This window comes from Dioscorea cayenensis, unplaced genomic scaffold (genome assembly GCF_009730915.1).
Source record: "Dioscorea cayenensis subsp. rotundata cultivar TDr96_F1 unplaced genomic scaffold, TDr96_F1_v2_PseudoChromosome.rev07_lg8_w22 25.fasta BLBR01001704.1, whole genome shotgun sequence".
NCBI classification, from domain to species: Eukaryota; Viridiplantae; Streptophyta; class Magnoliopsida; order Dioscoreales; family Dioscoreaceae; genus Dioscorea; species Dioscorea cayenensis.
In genome coordinates, this window is record NW_024088095.1 from 1 (window position 1) to 23,005 (window position 23,005).

Below are 23,005 nucleotides of genomic sequence, written 5' to 3' on the forward strand. Positions count from 1 at the left end.
TTTTGTGTTAATGAAAAATTGTTTAATCCTTTCTCAACCCAACATGGTATCGCGAGAGGTTTTTCTAAACCTGATTTTCCATTGTCTCGTCCCGCGTCTTTGTCTCGATCGTAGCGCCCGCCCTCGGCGACACAGCGCCGCCGTCGACGGCGCCGCCGCCCACCAGCCGCCCGGCCGCCGCGCGCTCGCCCGCGCCTTACCGCCCAGCCTTAGCGTCACCAGTCACTGCTCTACGCCAGCAACCGGTAGCGCCGCCGCCCAGCGCGCATCTGCCCGCAGCTGCCAACCGCCCGCCGCCCGTCACGCCTGGCACTTGCCAAAGCAGCGCACGAGGCTTTTCGCCCAGTCGCGACCATATGTCAGCGCCGCGGACCTTAGCGCCGCTACGCCCAGCATGCGCCAGCTTCACTGCCGCCTTCGCAACAAGCGCCCGCCCAGCGCGCCCTCGCCTCGACCGGCCGCCCGCCGCCTGTAGCGACCAGCCGCAGCCGCGCGCCGCCCGCGTCGGCCGACGCCGCTACGGCCTTAGCGTCAATGTGCCGCTGGGCCCGCACGCTGGCGCCCGGGCTGCCTCGCGGCTCACAAGCGCCCGCGTCAGCCTTCGCGCCCGCCCTGCGCCACTAGCCATTACTGCGCTCGCCCTCGGCCCTCGCAGCGCCCGTGTTGCCGTTAGCGGCGCCGCCGCGCCCCTCGACCAGCAGTGTGTTTTTCCATAGCCTCTGCCCGAGTTTCTTGATCTGCAAAAGGCGGACGTTATGCTCGATGGCGAGAAATTATAAAGCATGGTCGTCCACTTTCACGTGTGCTTCTTCGCGGACTTAATCTTTGGGGTCATGTTGATGGTACCCGTCCGCCTCCGATTTCTTCTAGTGCCGCCTCTTCGGCTCTTCTTCGTCTCTGATTATCGGTAGCGTCCTCTTCCACGTCTCTTGACTTGCTCGAGTGGGTGAGGATGATCTTTCGTACCATTGCTATCATCTGTCGATCTGTGAGCTTCCTATTCGCTTGGTCGTTTGTGATCTTTCTGACCAAAGGCGATTTGGGATCATCTGCGCACTCTATCTTCCCTTCGATCGGGCGTTGCGCTACTCCTTGCTCTGAGACTCTCACATCTACCTATCGGCGTGAGGGCGTACATCTCGGATTTCTTTGCCGTGCTTTCGGTGATTTATGGCGTCGGTGTGATGAGATGACACCCTCTCCTTCTCCGACACGTGCCCGAGTGTCTTGCCATTGCTCGAGGATCGTGATTATCTTCGCACTTTATGAGTTTCTCATGCGTCTTCGCCACGAGTTCGAGGCCGTTCGGGCTCGGCTACTGCCGGGTTACACCTCAGATGCGCTAGTGATACTCGGCATATGTGCTTGCTTGAGGAGACTCGTCTTGGTCCTTAGATGTGGTTCCACCACTGCTTTGCTCCTCACTCTGTTCTTCTTTGCTCCCCAGCGAGCACCCAGTCTCGATCATTGCTCCTTTGATGCCGTCTCACGGTCTTAAGCGCTCTGTCCAGTCCTCTATCTCGATCTCGGGGACCCGGTTTCTAGTGCACCTCCTCGGCCAGTCGAGTTCGGTGTCATTCTTTGCCATGCTCACAGCCATATTCGTGCTTGAGTGTCGCATAGCTTCAGCGAGGCTCGAGATAGCGACCTGGCGCTTGACCCCCACCCACCCTCGCTACTCAAAGTGGTCCGTTGTCTGGCGGCGGTTTTCAGCAACTTATTCGTGACTTTCCGAGTCGAGATATCTCCTTCTTGACCCCGAGTACTCACTCGGGATGCCTCCGGCGTCTCCACTCACCCATCGATCGCCTCTGCCCCCTCTGGTGTTCTTCATCCTCTTGGTTACTTGACTCCGGAGCTTCTTTTCATATGACCTATGATGCTACCCACCTTCACTCTCTTCATCCCTTTTTCTTCCGATCTTCGTGTCATTATTGCTAATGCACGACACTCCCTATCTAGTCGTGGCCTCTTACCACCACTCATTTTCATATTCATGATGTTGCCTTTGTACCACAGCTCTCCATGAACCTTATTTCTGCTAGCCAACTCGCTTCTCTTGGCTATCTTGTTATTTTTGATGAGTTTGGTTGTCGTGTGCAGGATCGTCTTACTGAGGGACCCTCATTGGGTAGCCATCGCCATGAGTGGGGTGTATGTGCTCGATCATCTTCAGTCTTCCATCCTCTTCTACATTCCAGTGACCTCTATTTATTGTTTTTCTCTTGTTCGTTTCCATCGGTGGCATCATCGGCTTAGCCATCCTAGTGGTTCTCGTCATGTCTTTCTCTTATTCATCGAGGGCGTTTTTTTAGGTCGTGTTTTAGTTGATAATTCTCATTCTTGTTCGGGTTGTAAGCTTGGCAAAGCAGCTACAACTCCCGTATCCTTCAGTGTGTCTAGAGTGCGGGTCTCCGTTTGAATTAGTTCATTCGGATGTTTGGGGTCTGCCCGTTTGTTTCCAAAAGGTGGACATCGTTATTATGTTATTTTTTTGTTGATGATTTCTCTCGTTACACTTGGATTTATTTTATGCGTTCTCGTTACGAGTTTTTTTAAAGGTTTATATTGATTTCTCTAATATAGTGCGTACCCAATTTTTTTACGCCACCATTCGTACTTTTCCGTTCGATTCGGGGAGGAATATCTTTCTCATGAGTTTCGTGAGGTTCTTGCCTCCCACGGCACTCTTCCTCGACTCTCTTGTCACGGTGCCCATGCTCGAGAATGGCCTTCTTTGAAAAAGACATCGTCATATTCTTGAAACCGCTCGTACTCTTCTCATTGCCTCCCATGTTCCCCCTCACTTTTTGGGGTGAGATCTGTCTCTCTTCTGTTTACCTCATCAATCTTCAACCCTCTTCCTTTCTTGAGGGTTGTAGTCGAGGGAATGTTTTTTCTCCGACCCACCACGTTATTCTCATCTTCGTGTGTTTGGTTGTTTGTGTTATGTCCTCCTTATGCCTCGGGAGGCGGACTAAACTTTTACCTTTCGATCTATTCCTTGTGTCTTCCTTGGTTATAGTCCACGAGCACAAAGGCTATCGGTGTTATGATCTGTTACACGTCGCCTCCAGTATCTCGCGTGATGTCTCTTTTTGTTGAGGATCGTCCTTTCTTTGTTCCTTCCCTTCCTCTTCTTCTCACTCCTCTACTACATCGACCCGATGTTCGGTTTCTCATTGTGTCCTCACCACCTCCTCTGTCCCCCACCTCCACATGTCTCTCCTCCATCTGTTTCACCGTTGATTTGTTGACCCTCATGTCCATGTTTCTATTCCGCTCCTCCTCTTCTGGCGAGTCACCCCCGGCGCCAGCGGTTTCCTACGATGTGTTCCCTGCGGATGATCCCCACTGCGTCGCTATCCTCTTCGTGATCGTCATCCCCACGATCGCCTTAATCTTGCCTCTCGACTTCTTGACCTACCTATTTCTCCCTCAATGGCCCTCGAGCCATCTTCTTCTGAGAGGCTGTCAAAATACACGAGTGGCAGGCTGCTATATGCTGTGAGTTGGGCGCTCGGCGCACCTCTACATGGGATTTGGTTGTCCCTTCCTCCCAGTGCTTTGTTCCCATTACACGCAAGTGGGTCTATAAAGTCAAGACTACGCTCGGCGGTTACGTAGAGCGGTACAAGGCTCGCCTTGTGGCTCGTGGTTTTCAGCAGGAGCAGGGACGAGATTATGATGAGACTTTTGCTCCCGTCGCTCATATGACTACCATTCGAGCTCTCATTCTTTGTAGGCTGCTATTCGACGATGGTCCCTCTTTCGACTTGATGTGAAGAATGCTTTTTCTTCACGGGGATCTTCGACGAGGAGGTTTACATGCTTCCTCCCCACGGTTTTTCTTCTCCTTACGGTTTTGGTGCAGTCGCCTTGGAAGGCTCTCTATGGTCTCAAAGCAGGGCTCCTCGGGCTTGGTTTGAGCGTTCGATTCTCTGTGGTTCTGCTTGGTTTTCGACCTAGTCCGCATGATCCCGCTTTGTTTGTGCACTCTTCCTCTCGTGGTGGGACTTTGTTGTTGCTTTATGTGGATGATATGATCATCAGCTGGTGATGATCCTGCTCGTATGGATTTTTGTCAAGCATCACCTTCGACAACATTTCCGGATGAGTCGATCTTGGTCGATTGAGCTATTTTTTTGGGCATTGAGGTCACTTCTACTTCTCTTGGTTTTCGAGTTGTCCCGAGCGTTACACATCGATATCCTCGCCTGCAGGCGGCTCTCTCGACTCTTGTCTTTGTAACCACTCCTATGGAGCTACATCTTGATTGCGTCTTGATGAGGGGACTCCCTTATCGATCCGACACGCTATCGTCACTTGGTTGGGAGTCGGTCTATCTTACCCTCACTCGTCCGGACATTGCTTATCTTTGTGCATGTTTTTGAGTCGGTTTGTTAGTGCACCTACTTACATTCACTATGCCCATCTTTTTGAGGCTTTTTGCGCTATCTTGAGCGACTCCGTCTCGAGGCCTTCTTTTTCTCAGCCGCAGTTCTGCGGAGCTTCGTTCTTATTCGATGCTACTTGGGCTGAGTGATCCGTCGATCGTCGATTACATTCTTGGCTTTCTGTTTGTTCTTGGGCTCTTCTCTCATTGCTTGGAAGTCCAAGAAGCAAACTGGTGTTCTCGGTCTAGCTGAAGCGAGCTTGGCGCTATAGCTACTCTGCTTGAGGAGATTGTTTGGTTGCGTTGGCTTTTTGCATGATCTTGGTGTTGTCTCACATGCTCCTACTCCTCTACATTGTGACAACACGGTGCCATTCGGATCACTTTGAATCATGTCAAACATTCCCTCTCCAAGCATATTGGTGTTGATGCTTTCTTCTTGCGTGATCGATCTGACAAAGGCATTACGGCTCCCCAGTTTGTTCCTTCGGCGTCGACTTGCGGATCTGTTTACTAAATCTCGAACACGGGCACAACATGATTTTTCTCTTGTCCAAACTCTCGATGTTTGATCCCCGTGAGTTTGTGGGGGGTGTTAGGGAATACAGCTGTGTATACAGCTGTATATCTATATTTGTATAGCTACCTTATTTATATAACTGTGTATCTATATATACCTTGTACATTGTAGGTTTTGTGTTAATGAAAAATTGTTTAATCTTTTCAACCTAACAATAGGGAGGTCTTGGAAGGTTCTTTTCACCTTTTTGACCCACAGATAAAGTCTAGTGCAAGATGAAAATTCTCTTCGAGAATTTATTTTCATCTTCGAGAATTTTTCACTTTTGCCTCTTCATGGTGATATGGAAGTCTTAGAAGTTTCTTTTCATTGTTCTCATGACCCACTAATGAGGTCCAATGAAAAGTGAATGCTCTCTTTTGATATTTTTTTCTCACTTTTTCTTCTTGACGCTCACATGGAGGTCTATAAAAAATTCATTCTTCTCATAACCCACTGATGGGATCCAATCTAATAGTATTTTCCACTCTTGCCTCTTGACGCTCACAGGGAGGTCTCAAAAAGAAATTTCATTCTTGTCATTACTCACTCATGAGGTCCAATATATGTAGGGGTATTTTCCACTCTTCCCTCTTGAGGCTTACAGGGAGGTCTTGGAGGGTTTCTTTTCAACTCTTTGACACATTGATGAGGTCCAATGTATGGTAAAAATTCTCTTCAAGAATTTTTCAGTCTTGCCTCTTAATGCTTATAGAGAGGTCAATAAAAATTTTCATTCTTCGCATGAACCACTGATGAGGTCCAATGTAAAGGGATGCTCTTTTGTTAGTTTTCTTACCTTGGCCTCTTGACACTCACATGGAGATTATTCAGAACTCATCTTTTAAGTTGTTGATACAAAATGTTGTCTAATGTAAAACATGACACACTCTCGGGTTAAAAAACAAGTGTTGGGAAAAAAATTCTCCAAACAAAGATAAAAGGGTCGTATACCTTATGGTCCCAAGAACTTCTATTACTTTCCCCTAGACGGCACTGTCTAATCTAGCAAATATAGATTTATAACAAAGTAAGAAAATAACAAAAGAGAATACTACAAATACATGGACTAAGGCTCACCATATAAGCATGTTAAAGAAACAAGTAGCAATGAAAGTGCAAGGTCCCTAGCCTAGGATCCCCTCGAGACTACTAAAGCTAGAGGGATGCTAAAATTACAACGGTGATGGTGATTGGGCCAAGAGACATTCAACAGTAGGTTACCATGATGGTCATGGAGATAACCCCTAATCCCATACAAGTATTGGGTTGGAATCTCTTCCGCCCAAGTCATCCTATGATTGCATAAAGTTTCAGTATATCTCTAATTAAGGCCAATACTCAACTAGGTACAACCCTAATGGTTGGAAGGGTATGAAATACCAAATGGTTATAGTATATTTGTACCTGAATCCCTTCTAAGCCAAGTGTGTCTAGTACAAGGGCAATGGTGGGTTCAAGTGCCCATAAAATTTTCTTGGGCCTCCAAGGAAAAATTTTTGGTTGGGAATTGTTCAAGCCCTAGATTGGTATGTTCAAGGATGATCTTAGCTTTTTACCCAAATATTGAAATACAATTCCCAGAATTTTTCTAGTGCGCGTGACCATAATGGATAGATTTATGGAATGATCTATGTTGAGGCAAGTAGCTTCTTCAATTGTGGTCAATTGAGCTTCCTTCACTTCCTCACATTTTTCCATGACCATGATGACATCCTCATTGTCTTGCTTTACACCATCTTCCACTTGTTTCCCACTCCTAAGATTGACGGCCGTTAGGTTTTCACTTATGTTATTTTCAATATTGGTCAATGGTTTGCTCAAAGAAGGCTCGGAATTTGCCATAGAAAGTTGCCTAACTTGATTCTTAAGTGCTTGGATTGACGTTTGAACACTCCTTAGTATTGTACCAAGCTCATCAAATCGGGTGTTCACAGTTACAAACTTTGCCTCCATGTTGATTATAAACTTTGCTAGAACATCTTCAATGGTGTATTTCCTCTCTTGCTGCTGTCAGGGCTAAAATTGGGGTACTTGGGGTTGTCGAGGTCTTAGTTGTTGTGGGATTGCCTGGGATTGCTTTCATGGTCAGGAAAATTTCCATCTTTTTCTCAAGTGCATAGATTTTTGCGGCCAACATTTTTTTTTTGAAAGTCTGTGGCCATCCGTTTCTCAAGTGCATAGATTTTTTAGGGCAATAGTTTTTCTTCAAAGACCCTGGCCCTGTGTAAATAAAAGACAAAACTAACAACAATAAGCTATCAAAGAAAACAAGAAAAAAGGAAAACAAGTAAATAAGCACAAAATGGTGAAAGACACATACAAAGACAAATATTTACAAAAGCAAAAATAACTAACTAGAGCATTGAGCTAGAGGTTTTCCTAGAATTCTTGGAGTTCCCCGGCAACGGCACCAAAAACTTGATGTGTGTGTAATCCCTCATGTATACAAGTCAACAAGTAATACCACTTATGCATGCACGAGAAGGTCATATTCCCTGGGGTCCCAAAAGCTTCTCTTACTTTCCCCTAGATGGCACTATCTAATCTAACAAATATAGGTATATAACAAAGTAAGAAATTAGAGAAAGAGAAAACTATAAGCACAAGGACTAAGTCTCACCACATAAGCATGTTAAAGAAACAAGTAGCAATGAAAGTGCGAGGTCCCTGGGCTAGGATCCCCTTGAGACTATTAAAGCTAGAGGGATGCTAAAATTACAAAGGTGATGGTGATTGGGCCAAGAGACATCCAACAGTAGGTTACCCCGATGGTCATGATGATAACCCCTAATCCTATACAAGTATTGGGTCAGAATTGCTTCCGTCCAAATCCACCTATGATTGCATTAAGTGTCGAGATATCTCTAATTAAGGCCAAAACTCAAATAGGTACAACCATAATGGTTGGAGGGGTACGAAATACCCAACGGTCACGGTGTAGTCGTACATGAATCCCTTCTAAGCCAAGTGTGTCTAGTACAAGGGCGATGGTCACGCTACCAAGTACAACCTAGAAGTTGAAATATAGAGTCCTCATGCAAATCAACACATCAATGTTCACGAAGGCTTAAACTACAAACCACACAAATACCATAAATGTAAATCAAAATATCCACAAAAGCAAGTTCATCCCAAGGTTCACCAGATGCCTGGTGACCTTAGGAGTCTAGTTCATCATTAACAAAGGAGAAAGCATAGAAAAATAAGAAATACAAGACAAAACTCAAAGCAAACTCTACTAAGATGAAGACTAGAAGGTGGTGATGAGAATCCGCCGAATAGACCCCGACAAACTCCTAGATGTGCTCCTTGATAGCTCCCCTTTTCTCTGCTTGATCTTGCTCCTTATATTCGCCTCTCTAGCACCTTGAAAACCCTAGATCAGATATTGGTGGAGAATCGTGGCCAAAGACCACTCAAAAGATGCCCTAACCCTTCTTTTAAATCCTTTTTGGGATGGCATATGGTTATCTTCACGCTTGTATGGTTGCCCGCATGAAACTCCAGACTTAGTCTTTTCTTCAGGTTTTCATGCTATAGTGTTGCTACACTGCCCAGGCTCTAAAACGGTGTTTTCGGTACTAATTTCTTCTTGAATCATGTTGTCGAACTCACCTAGGCTTTTTTTATGTATAGGTTCTTTAAGAAATACACAAATCATAAATAACAAATATGTATGAAATACATACATTTAGACATTTATCAAATGGAAATTAAGAAAAAAAAGCTCACGTATTAGTCTATAAACTAATGAAGAGAGTCTCGCATGGAAGAAAGGGGTCCGTCATTGGTCAACAGATACGAAGAGCAAAAAAAAGATGAAAAAATTATCTTAATGAAATCAAGATTATGACTCAAAATGTGAGAGAGTCAAGTATTTGCAAATTCAATGAAACCACAAATGAAATTTTGAAGTTCTAAGATATAAGGAAACCAAAAGCCTAAAAAATTTTCACAAGTTAAAATACTGAAGGCCTCACAAAGCATGAATTGTTGAAGTCCTCAAGTACTAAAAATTAAAAGAGATAAAGTTCATGATTACAACTTGAGATCCATTCAAAAACTAAGCAAACTAAAAGTATCAGACAAAAGGTCATAGCTCGATAATGTGCTAGTCAAAGCTCAAAGCATGATAGAATCAAGATGTAAAAATAAAATCAAATGAATGATGGATGAATTATGAGGTCTCAAGACATTAAAAGTTAGAGAGCCAAAGAATATCACAAGTCAAAGACATAAAGGCTTAAAAAGCATGATATGGTGAAGTCTTAAAAAAAACAATATCGAAGAAAATCAGGTTCGTTGTTCTCAAATATGGTGAAATCACAACTTGAGATTTGAATGATGCTCAAGATGGAAACTCATATAATAATAAAAGAAAGCAAAAGTCAACAAAAGTCAAAGGAGACATTCAAACATTATTTTCGGCGAAAGAGTTATGAGAACCAAAATCGTATGGCCTTAAACCATGTGAACATAGAAGAAAATTTGGAAAGTAGTGTTAGGAGAACTAGCTTTCTATTTTATTTTATTTTTTGTACTTTTATTCATGCTCATGTACTCATGCACATTTTGGAATCAATAAAAATATATTTTATGTTTTGATAGAATAATTTATCATTTACACTTACCGCCTATTTGGGTACCACTAAATTCTATAGATATGGTGGCCATTCCTATAAAATTTAGTATTACGTAGGAAATTATAGGAATGGGTGTTTGGATATTCTTTTTATAGGTTAAAATTCCTATGGAATCATATGATTCCAAAGGAATTTTACAAAGTGGTGGAGCCCAAAATATTTTTCCCTTTGTTTTTTGTGTGGGCAATGCTATCAATTATTTTGGCTATCATTTGGGACTGGCTGCCACTCCTCTTCCTATGACTCCCACTCCCTTCGCCTCCATCTTCTCCCTCATTTGGATCCCAATGATGATTCACTATGCTAGTTGGAGAAGGAGTCCAAGGATCCTATAGTTGGAGTTCATCATCATCCAGTCCTTAATTGAAGCGGCCTAATACTTGACAAGAAGAGGAAAATCTTAAGATTGCTAGCCAGCTCATTTCAAAATTGCATTGTGTTTCTTCCTTCCTAATTTTCCTTGGCACTGGGTGATCCAGCACTCTCCCCAATGTATGTTGCCTCATTTTGCAACATATATGTACATATATGTAACATTTGTGTCTTCCTTCCGATCCCCCCTGCAAGATCTGTACATATATGTATAAAAAGAATTAAGAAAATGATTGAAATTAGTTACAATCTGCATGCATACCCTGTCAATGTTCCTAGTATGAGCCTCTATAAGTAACATTTGTAACTTGTAGATGAGATCAATGATCTGCTCATCAGTGATTCTTGAAGAGGATGGTTGTCTTGAACAAAATCTCCTGCTTGACATCTTGTACTTGTGGACTCTTTTGTTGAGTGTGGAATTTGAGAGTTAAGTAATTAGTGTCAAAGATAAGACTAGGGATATATATAGATGTTGAGATTTTAGTTGATTGATGGCAAAGGTTCTAGTTAGAAATGGATGGATAAAAGAGACTAGGTGCAGCAAATGTCAAATGAAGTAACGTGGAGAGAGAGAGAGTACTGAGTGAGTGAGATATAACACTAAAGAACAAAATACGGTTCATAAAGGAAAGAAATGGCCTTGTGTTAACTATAAATAGTGTTTTAATTGTCTAGAGATATGAGGGAATCACATGTGAAAACATTAGTTTATTGTATATGTATATAAATATATAGATAAGAAAATAAAAGAGTGTGAGGGGTTAATTTGAAGTCACTTTATGTTCATATTAATTGTCAGTTAAAAGCATTATATAGTTAGTTAGATGTTCCTGTACATCCAGACTAACAATCATATTAATTATATGGTTTTAAGTTGATGAGAAACATGGTCAAGTAGGTGATTGATCTTTGAACTTAATTTGTGTAACTTTTTTCTATTTATATATGTTATGGAATGTTATCAATGTCTATATATAATCATTGGTGATAGGTTGGTTTCAATTGGGTTTCTTTTTCTATTATATTTTTGTTTTCTGTTCTTAATGGTGTTGATTTCAATGAATTTTTTATTTCTATTTTCAGTGGTTGATGGTGTTGATTTCATTGTTTTTAAATCTAAGTAAACACTTTTCTCTAGTTATCTTATCATCCAATCTAATCTTTAGGTCCAATTGTCAAACAACTATGAACCATTCTAATTTTATGTTTGGACCAATCCATCCTCACAAACAAACTACTAGTTTAGAGATGGCCCTCTTTTGCAAGCCATTTTCTTTTGTCATATGTAGGTAGTTCACTAATTCCAAATGATCAGTCTTTTTCTTCTTGTATTTCTTTTGTCATATGTAGGTAGTTCACTAGTTCCAAATGATCTGTCCTTTTCTTCTTGTATCTCTTTAGTTCTTATATAGTGAATTGGATTTAATGTGTTGGTAAGATTGCTTTTTGGAAATTTAGTTGTCATAGTTAAAACTAGAAGGCTTGAAAATGCATGGATTTTACCTTTGAGAGAACCCTTCACTAGTGACTACTTTGTTTGCTTGTCAGTTGTTTTTCTATAGATTATTTTGAATGTACTAAATTCATAGCGCACTCTTCTTTCTCTTTAATATTTTGGGGGATGCTCTCAAGTGCCAATATCAGAGCTACCCACCATTGCCTAGTGCAGACATGAGAGATAGCTTGTGACAAATGTTGGATACTATTATGAATATCAGGAGATTAAAGAACATCAATAACAAGTCTAAAGAAAATGAAATAAAGTTGCGTTGAAATTTTGAAGTTATAATTCATTGGCTCAAGTTCTTTTGTCAACATTTATTAATTTTTCTTGCTTCTACCTTCATCCTGTTAAAATAATATTTATAAAAAAAGCAACAAAAAGTGGAGTTGTTTAGTACTAATGTTTAATAAAATATCAGTAGATCGAGTCACTTATGAAGCTGAAATATATTAGTAGTCTCATCCATAACCTTGTTTAGGGCACATCTATAATTTTCATGATGTCTTTGTTTAGAGCACTCAAACACTTAGCACAGGCGAACAATTTTGCTTGGAAATAGCCTCAAACATAAAGAAGATGGATTGATAAATCCCTTTCAGTTGTTGCAGATATATTCCTACATCTTTAAGTAATTTCTTTCCTCAAATTTATAGGAGATGAAGTAGGTTAAAAAATTAGAGATAATCATATCATTTTTCAAGGCCGATATCATATGAATAATGAAAGTACTTACAGACTTGATGACTTGATAAGTTGCAGACAATTTACTATTCTTCTGCAATATTATAGACAACAAAGATAAATTTGGTTGAATTGGTTTTATATTGTAGAATTATAAGAATTTTTTTTTTGGCTATATAGATGGCAAATCAAGAGAAGACCAACACAAGGGATGAAATAAAAATCATAGGACTCATCTAGTGAAATTGTTAGGTGACTATAATGTTCCAACGTACCACTCACAAAATGGATGGACTAAAGAGGCATGGAATAGAATATTGCATGACATGGTAATGAAATCCCTAAAATAAAATTCACTGTTGTACAAGTTAAAGCATTAGAGAACCAAACAAAAAAATTTACAAGCTTCTGAAGGGGTTTACCAAATTAAGTGGCTTTGGATGGGATTATGAAAAAAATATTGTAGAAGCAACTTATGAAGTTTGGGCAACACTATTTGAGGTATATATTGAGGTATATATTTTTATCACATAATTTACAAACTTTATGCAATAATTTGTTTTAAACATTTTTATCAAAATATGTAGAGAAATAAAGAAGCAAGAAGGCATAAAAAACCCTTTCCATATTTCACAGCATTGCAGGAGATTTATGATGATAAAAAAAAATGTTGTTTATTGATTTTTGATTTAAATATTTGTAATAAATTTTTTAATCATTTGCACATTTATTACACAGGGAGATATGTAGAAGGAAAATACTCTCTTAATGTAGATTACAATGCAAATATGCCAAAGGGCACTCCATCTCCAAGCATTCCGGCTCCAAAGGATTCCATCCAATCATTGTCTACAACCCGAAATAGAGACAAAGGATCATGATTTTGCACAAGTGGAACCTCCATGTCGTCAACCATATATTTCATAACCCCAAACTTCATGTAGTGCAAGACGACAAAGTTTAGGAGATGATATGCAAAGAAAGAAAAGGACAAAAAATGAAAAACTCTTCAAGAGGCATTCTTAGAACAATATATAGAAATGCGTCGAGTTGAGCTTGATAGATATATTGATGCTATAAAAATGAACTAGGTAGAGGAGAAGTGTGGTGTGTGATCTATTTTCAGATGAAGAAATTGTTAAAGCTACAACATTGTTTAAAGTAATCATGAATCGTAGAGTCCAAGGAAGATAGAAAGTGTCGTGGCTTTGACAAATGATTAATTAGAAAACAATGTTATGTCCTATGTTTTTTATATTTTACATGCAATTTATGTTTGAGGATGTTTATTATAGTCACAATGACTTGAATCTTTTATATAAGACGTTATGTTTATGAGATCTATTTATTTATTTGAGATATAATTGTTTATTTTTGGGTAGGTTTTTGAATTATTTACAGATATTATATTACGTAGTAACAAAAAAGGAGTTTTATAAATAATAATTGTAGCCCCAAAACACGGCAACATTGATAATCTTACACATCATCTATATTACATTTCTACGATAGTTATAGTTATGATTCCACATTTGCATTGCTATTTCATCTCTTTTGTGATCACGTGCATTACGTTCAGAGTTCATTACATTAACATCATTTTCATATGTGTTATCTCCATTTGGGATGGTAACTTCATCAGCTCAATTAGTGATTTCTTCAATTTCATCTGTGCCATGTTTATCCATATGAAATTATGCAAGACACATGCGACAAACTACTATATTAGTTTGAGAATCTATTTGATGAAAGATTGCAACTTTAAGTATAGGAGATCTCATTTTCAAGGCAACAATAATGCATTCAATATGATTTCTCAATGAAGCATGTCTCAAATTAAATAGATCTTTGTAATTGCTAGGTCTATATCTTGCCCGTTCTTGCTCCTGTAAGTGATAACGTACACCCAGGTATGGAGCAATAAAATTTAGAGTATTTGCATATCCTACATTTACTAGGTAATATTTACTGGGTAGGACATGGAAGCCTTGATCGATTGAATGTTGAAGTACTCTAGCATCGGAAGCATAACCTTCCAAACCATCTCGAATATATACAAAACTTAGTCTAAAATCACATGCGCCCATGATATTCTGGGACAATGTTTGTTTTCAATTTCTACAAGTATATTGCAAGGCCAGAGAAATAATGATTCAAATATGTGTTCCATCAATAGAACCAATGCAATCCTAAAATAGTAATCCCATAAAAATTTGTTAAGAGAAAATTAAATAATATATATAATAAATAAAGAGACAATATAAAGATTTCTAACCTTGAAATATGGAAAAAAAAAAAAGTCTACTATTCTAGATAACGGGAGATGTAGTTGTTGGTGGCAATTCTATAAATGTTCTAGTAAGAGTAGGAATAGATTTAAGCACTTTACCCAAATAACGGCTAACTGTTTTTTCCGAATGTTAAAAGCGCTCTTTCATGTTATGATTACTAGCATTGTACACAAGAGTATGTACAAACATTGCTAGTTGTTCCTCGATTATAATTCTTTACGAGTTAAGAAGAAAAGATCTTTCCCTTAAACAATCAGCAACTGCTTCAAATATACAAGGTTCTGTACAAAATTCGCTCTTACAACATGCCTCATGACCTTTAAGAATTTTTTGTATATATGCAGCACTTGTTAATATTGAAGTATGACATGGTCTATTTTTTGAACTTACAGGAAATAGCCTTCATAAAATGGTGAGCATGAATTCATCATCATCTTTATTAATCTTTATCCATTGATCCAAATCTATATTAAATTCCTCTGAAAAAATTACTGTACACATCCAAACACCTTTATATAGGAATTTTTTTCCTGTAGTAAATTCCATAGGAATCATTTTTAAATCCTATGGAATTAAATTCCTACGTAAAAATTTACTATACATCCAAACAGACCCTTATTCTTAATAAGAGGTTCCATTGGCATTTCTTGGGTAATTAGTACTAAAGGCTTGTCCCTAATAGATGTCATGAACCCATAATCATTAAAAATCATAAAAGAATTAAAATTTGATATGTGATCTATTAATTTTTAACAGGTAACCCTAATTAAAGGGTAGGTAAGAATAAAGGATCCCACAAATTCTGGCATGCTAGGTGGGGATCGAACTGACAATTGCTTGACTAGAAGTTAAACTCTTTAGAGTGACATGGGATTAAAAACAAGATAACTATTATGAAGAAATGTTATAGGCAAAAATAGTCACCTCGAACAAATTAATGAATATTCATCCGTACTCCTTTTCCTCAAATATACATGAAAGAAGTACGAGGTGACAATGATAAGTGTCTAAATACACAATATTTACTTATACATTCTTTGCATTATCGTGCATTTTTTTATTAATGTCAATGTCCTTTTATGCACTTTCTCTATTTATTTCATCATAGGAGATTGGGAGGCCATAGCTTGTAGAAGAAGTCTATTATGAGTCATTTCGGAGAAAATTAGTTAAGAAATGAAGATTGCACAATCATGAGAAGGCTCTGTGTAGGATATCCACAAGCCGTACAACCTAGATAGCGGGATGTACAGCCCCTGTGTGGGCCACACAGCCGTGTTAGTGAGCTGTGTGGCCTGGTGTAAGGGCTTGCACACTAGCCAACACAGGATAGGAAAAAGCCTTTGCAGTGCACAAAAGCACACATAGGCTCGGGATGAGCTATTTTGAAGACCAAGGAAGGTTATGCGGCCTCAGTTTTGTCCACACACTTTCTCGTACACATGAACAGATGTAAATATCCATCCTTAGTGCCTTTGAAAGAGAACTTCATCACCATCCATCCAAACAACCCTAGATGAAATCCTCATCCAAGGAGGTCATTTTCGAGAGTAATTGAAGGAAAGAATAAGGGGAGAATCAAGGAGAGCATCAAGGAGCTCCAAGGCATGGATCTGATGAGTTCTTATCACCATCTTCTTGCTGAAATTTTTGACGGAGTTCATTGATCAATCTTGCTATGCGTCATATGTATTTTGATTTCTTTCTTTTCGCCATGTCGAACTAGACTCGCAAGGCCAACAGGCTCCAGATGAACCTTCAGAGCAGACCTTGTATGGATGATGTTTATTTCTTTTAATTGAATGAGTGGCTTGTGGTGTTGGTTTCAATCATTTACTTGATCATTCTACAATGGATGGATTATGTTGAATTGATTTTAAATAATACTTCTATAGTGGGATGTTAGCTTGTATTAGGTCATATGATGATTTAAGGGGGATTCATTGTAACAATACACCAGAGGTTCCAGGTATTGGTTGCTCCCCATGGGGTCTAGGGTATGTTTAGCTGAAAGCAAGTATTTGAATTACCCTACCAAAAATCCTTTGTTCTCAAAGACATCACAAGGGTATCTTCCGAAGGGAGGAAATCATACTGGATTAGGGCTACACCACAGAGGTTTGTGTGTAGCTGACATCCAAGTCTTGCAGACCAAAACCAAGCCAACTTTGTGCTTAAATGTTCATTGTCATTTCGTACTTAGTCTTCTCCTTGGCTAAATCCTCGCTCGAGGCCTTCCTTAATATTTGGTTTCTATACTCCTTATTTTTGTTCAGGATTGTGTTTTTTAGCTCTTGTTATTTAATTGCATGTTTTATTTTCTTTAGTTTTTATTTTTACAAACAATAACTCCTGCTTTATCGACTAAACAGTTATTTGCAAAAGGAAATAATAGTAGATCATGGTGCCCTGGGGAATAGGACCCTCTCGTGCTTGTGTGAGATGTTATTACTTCATGATCTGTACACTTGTGTTCGTGCAACAACTCATCATATTTTTGGTGCCATTTCTAAGGGCACGCTGAGAATACTAAGAAAACTTTTAGCTCAATGATCTAGTTACTTTATTTCCATTTTTGAATATTTATTCTTTCTTGTTTTTAATTTTCATTTTGTGCATATTAAATAATACACCTTTTAGATTCTTTGCTAGGTAGTTTATTGTAAATCATTGTTGATGGAGCATCTTCCAAAAGAATTCATTCATCATTACTTAAACCAATGGGTAGTTCATTATTTAAAATTTAAAAAAACATTCTGAGTTGTGTACTATGAAACAAAAAAAGTGAGAACTCAATAGCAAACAGCTTTTTGCATGGTTCATGAAAGAAGGTAATGACAATAACTTTACAAAGATTGAGGCACAAGATGAACAATATAGCCAAGCTAGTGAAAGTGGAAATTCATTAGAGTCTAAGGAGGTTGTTTATGAGATCCAAGGGGAATCTGAGCAAGAGAGCTTTATCGATGAATTGGAAAAATTTGATAAAATTCACTGGACAACATGACGAGATTGAAACCTTCAGTTAAAGAACTACAAGATTTGGAATTGAAATAATTACCCACACACCTTGAGTATGTATTTCTACAGACAAATTCAAGGTTACTGGTGATCATAGCCTCCGACCTTTCTACAAAACAAAAGAAGAAACTTTTAGGGGTATTAATGAAGCATAAGAGGGCTATAGCATGGAAAATCTCAAATATCAATGGGATAGATCCATTATTCTACACTCACAAAATCTTAATGGAATATGGCTACAAACCATCATCTATGTGTAAAAGGAGGTTAAATCTAAATATGAAAGAAGTAGCAAAAGTTGAAGTCATCAAATTACATGATGCTAGTATAATATACCCAATCTTCGACAGTGCATGGGTTAGCCTAACTTAGGTCATTCAAACAAAAAGTTGGGGTTGGGGAGGGGGGATGACAGCAGTAACCAATGAGAATAATAAGCTTATCGGCACTAAAATGGTCACAAATTGGCGAGTTTGCATTGACTACAGGAAACTCAATGATGCTACTTGTAAAGATCCTTTTCCTCTACCATTCATTGATCAAATGCTCAAAAGATTGGCCGATCATGAATACTATTGTTTCATGGATGGTTCCTCTGGATATTTTTAGATCCCCATTTCCCCAAAAAACCAAGAAATGACTTTTAAAGTCCTTATGACACAATCATATACTGCCACATGCCCTTTGGATTGTGCAATGCCCCTCTCACATTTCAAAGATGCATGCTTCCTATCTTCTAAGATATAGTCGAAAACACCATGAAACTGTTCATGGATGATTTTTTCAACATATGAAAATTCCTTTGATTTGTGTTTAAGAAATCTTAAGCAAGTGTTATGATGATGTGAAGAAACCAACTTAATTTTGAGTTGGGAAAAGTGCCACTTCATGGTTAACGAAGGGATAGTTTTGGGACATAAAATTTTGAAAAGGGGGTAGATATAGAATAGGCAAAATTTGCTACTATCAATAAGCTTGTCCTTCAATGTCCGTGCGAACTATATGAAGCTTCCTAGAGCATATAGGGTTCTATAGGTGATTTATACAAGATTTCTCAAAAATAGCAAAGCCATCAAGAAGGATGTCCTATACAATTTCACACAAGAATGTTTATCGACCTTTACTACCTTAAAAAATTAGCTCATTCAAGCACCTATAATGGTTACTCTGGATTGGGACCTACCATTCCAATTGATGTGTGATGCAAACGATTATGCAGTGGGAGCTCTCTTGAGGTAGAGGAAAGATGACCATTTTCATCCTATATATTATACCAACACTGAAAAAAAAACACCTCACAGTGGTATTTGCTTTTGATAAGTTTAGACCATATTTTGTGTTGTTTAAAGTTATTGTCTGCACAGATCATCCTGTCCTTCTGTATCTCCTGAGTAAGACTGTTGGGAAACCACATTTGATTTGTTGGGTTTTATTGCTTCAATAGTTTAACTTGGAAATCAAAGACAAATGGGGAACTAAAAATTTGGCTGAGGATCACTTATCTTGGTTAGAGATCAATGACTCATAACCCAATGTAGAAATAGAAATTAATGATTCTTTTCTAGAGGAGAAACTTTGTCGAGTTCATGTAGTGCGAAAAGAGGAACAACCCTTTATTCGTTGACTTCACAAACTACTTAGCCATATGCATTCTACCCCAAGTACTTCAACTACCAATAAAACAATAATTTTTTCGCTGATCTTAAGCACCATATTTAGGAGGATCCTAAGTTGTTTCTTGTTTGGACCAATCGGGTGATATGATTATATGTGTCACATTCAGAGGTGTTGGATATCATAAAACACTGTTATGAAGGACCAATTAGAGATCGCAACAATGCTAATCGAATAGCTAGGAAAATCTTAGACACTGGATTTTTATGGCCCACTATTTTCGAAAACACACAGAAACAAATATTGACATCTGACATTTGCAAAGAACTAGAAATATTTCTTGACGAGATAAAATCCCTAAGAATTTTATTCAAGTTTGTGAGGTATTTTATGTTTGGTGGATTGATTTCATGGGGCCAATCCCAACCGTTTTGTGGGCACAAGTTTATTTTAGTTATAGTGGACTATGCCTCTCATTGGGTGTAGCTGAATCACTACCATTAACTGATGCTTGAGCTATTGTGAAATTTGTGAAAAAGCTATTCTCATGATTTGGAGCACCATGAACCATTATTAGTGACAGAGGAGCACACTTTTGTGACTCACAGTTTGAAAAGATTCTAAAAAGCTATGGTGTTTCTCATCACACGTCAACCACTTACCATCAACAGACTAGTAGCCAAGCTGAACTTTTGAATAGAGAACTTAAGAGAATCCTTGAGAATACTATTGCTCGTCATTACAAGGATTAGGTTGATGAATTGGAAGATGCACTTTGGGCATATCGAACAGCATACAAGACACCAACCTGAAGCACCCCGTACCGCCTAGTCTATGACAAGGCATGTCATCTCCTTGTTGAGCTTGAGCACAAAGCATATTGGGTAACCAAGTTTCTAAACATTGATTTTAACCTAGTCAGGGAAAAAAGGAAAATGCAAATGAATGAACTTGATGAATGGAGGACCACTGCTTATGAAAACTCAAGGATATACAAGGACATGGTGAAACGGTATCATGATCAAAATGTGAAGTAGAATGAGAAGTTTGAAGAAGGGAAGAAGGTTTTGTTATACAATGCACGACTTCATTTACTTCCACAAAAACTCAAATCACAATGGTCTGGGACATATCTCATTACTAATGTCTCACCTCAAGTGGGTAGTTAAAATTCATCATCAAGAAAAAGGTTTGTTCAAAGTTAATGGTTATCGCTTGAAGCCATATTTTGGTAAGATTTCAATACCTCCTTATGCACCAAGTAAAATCTCTTCCATTAAACTATCCTGATTTTAGAACACTTGAACTTCAAGCTTGTGACATTAAACAAGCACTCTTGGGAGGCATCCCAACATTTTACATTTTTGTTTTCTTTTTGTTCTAGTTTCAGTTGTTCTTGTTTTCATTTTGTGAGTTTTGGGCTCTTTCTTCTCTTGTTCTATTGATTTGTTTTGCACTTAGTGTCATAGTTGTATATTTTAATTGGCAAGTTCTTGTTTGTTTTTTATGGTTGTTTGTTAGTATTTTTTGTCAAAGTAAAGTTTTTTATCTTGGTTTTCCTATTTTTGAAGTCTAGAAAGCTATGTGGGATGTCTAAAGCCCACATAAAGTTTTAATCATTCAAATATGAAACATACTAGGATGGGGTGCGGGTTGTGAACATCCAGCACACCCTTGCAGAGAACTGTGCCATCTGTTGTGCGGCTCACACACTAGCTGCAAAACCCTTATAGAAGGGTGTACACCATGCTGTGCGGGCCGGATAGCTGACTGTATGGCAGCTGCTAGTGTGTGCGAGTAGCATGCCGCCTACAAACCCACGAGTGACAAGTGGAAGATGCTTTGCCACTTGTCCCCACATCCTTTAAAAAATGATTTTCTTTGTTTTCTTCATCCCATGGTCATTTCTCCATCTTGAAAGTTTTATTCCAAGCTTCCTATTTTCAAAACTTTGTCATGCTTATAAGCTCCTTTTGAGATCTTTCTTCTTCTTTGAAGCTTTGAAGTGTTGATCTACAACTTCTTCTTTTATGTTTTTGCCGATTTTTCACCATTTGTCTCCATCCTTATGTCGCAAGCTCGACTTTCTTATTTCTTGGATTAAATGAGCTTTTCCACCCATGTTCTATGTTATAATGTTGGTAGAGAATTGGTAAACAATATTTCATTACTTTATGAGCATGACTTTGTTGTGAAAACAATGTTTGTTTATTCTATTTTGTAAATTCTTGGACTCATTGTTATGCCTTGGATGTTTGCATTTCTTTGTTGCCTTGTTTCAATGGATGATGTTGTCCACCATGCTTAATTTGTATTTAAACATGAGTTAGCACGCTAATGTTTGTGGAAATGATGTTTGGTGATCCTATTAATTTTGTACTTCTTGCCTCTGTTGAATTCAATGCATTGTTCATGCTTCTTGTGTATTTTAGAACTTTGCCAAGCTTGAGTTTTTCCTGTGTTCATGTAGGATCATGCTGAACGAGAATGCTTCACATAAAAATTCAAGAGCGAGAGCTAGCTCATCATCAGGATTGCACTTCAATAGTGAAATACTTCCAAGAGCGTTATTGACACACCAATTGAGTGTGTGTACCGCAAGTGCACGGATTGTCAAGGTAATAAAGTACTCCGAGTAAATGGGCAGTCGTATCCATAGGAAATAGTTATTAAAAAGCAAGTAGTAATGCTATTTAGCTATAGAGTGAACTAATATGTGATTTGAGTGAACAATATCAATGCAAACAAAAATATAGAAAAAGAAAAGAAAGCAATAAGAGTAAGGATAGGTAATCGATGGGGAGATGGGGTACATAGACATTGCTCACCCTAGGACTATTGTTTCAAGTACAAGACTAATCATTATGCCTTCTAATTAAAGTTTAAAGAATCGAGGAAATCCAAAGACACACTGTCCCAAAGTTAAGGTCAACCGTGACTAACCTCTATACTATGCCCCGGCGGAGAGGGATACTCTCGATGTCTCACACTATGTAGCATTACATTGAGTTCTGGGGATTCCAAGTGATAAACCTTATTCTCTAATATAGATCTAACCATTTGGTCCAGGCGAAAGACCCCTAGTCATAATTATGCCCTAGCACTAAGGATTACTTCAACACTTCACTCTGTTGCTTACGCAACTAAGCCCCAATGGTGTTTGTCTCTTAGCACTTCACTCTATCATGACCACAAAAAACTATTGGAATGAGGAGGTAGGATAAATCACATCGGAAGAGAATGGAGATGTTTTGTTACCTTTTGACCCTTTCAACCATGCATTGTCTAATCCTAATGAAGTGTCACTCATTCACAAGGATTACCAAGATATATCCTCAGCCTTAGTGTCACTCTAAGGAAAAATCAATTCAACATGAATTAAAGGTTGAAACTCAATTAAAACATCAATTAAAGGAGACATAATAAGAGTTAATGAAATAAAATCATCCTAAGGTTTACAAGTCCAAGAACCTACTAGGGGGTCTAGCTCTCCATGGAGCTATACAAAGTCAACAATGAAATCAAAAGTAAATGCAATAAATCGATAGATAAAACCCCATTGTACTCTGTATCGATGGTCTTGCAAAGCCGCCTCATCTTCTCCAAAGGTTCCCTTGTCAAACCTAGGGAACACCTCGCCTAATCGATGCCGACGAAAGCTCCCACAATAGTTCTCCTCCAAAGGAAATTGTTGTCAAACACCATAGGAACGCTCCAAAAACATAGCTAAAGCCTCTCCAAACCCTAACCATGAGTGCCTAAAAGGAGGGGCAAAATATAGGAAGAAGATCCCCGATAAATCTCTCAAACTGGTATTTATAGGGCTAGAATCCGGCATCCACACTGGCGTGTGGAATTTCCAAATGGCCACATGGATTTCCAAGTCTCCATTTCCTCCGCACATCATTAGGCACACAT

The 23,005-nt window shown here is 38.9% G+C and overlaps 1 protein-coding gene across 1 annotated transcript; it reads left to right on the plus strand.

Moving 5' to 3' along the window:
- Positions 1-114: 114 nt before the first annotated feature.
- On the plus strand, positions 115-716 carry LOC120256892 (vegetative cell wall protein gp1-like; the record flags this gene model as incomplete). The annotated part of the gene is made up of 1 exon (XM_039264562.1): positions 115-716. A coding segment is annotated over one exon (602 nt), but the record flags the coding sequence as incomplete, so codon positions are not given.
- Positions 717-23,005: the final 22,289 nt, after the last annotated feature.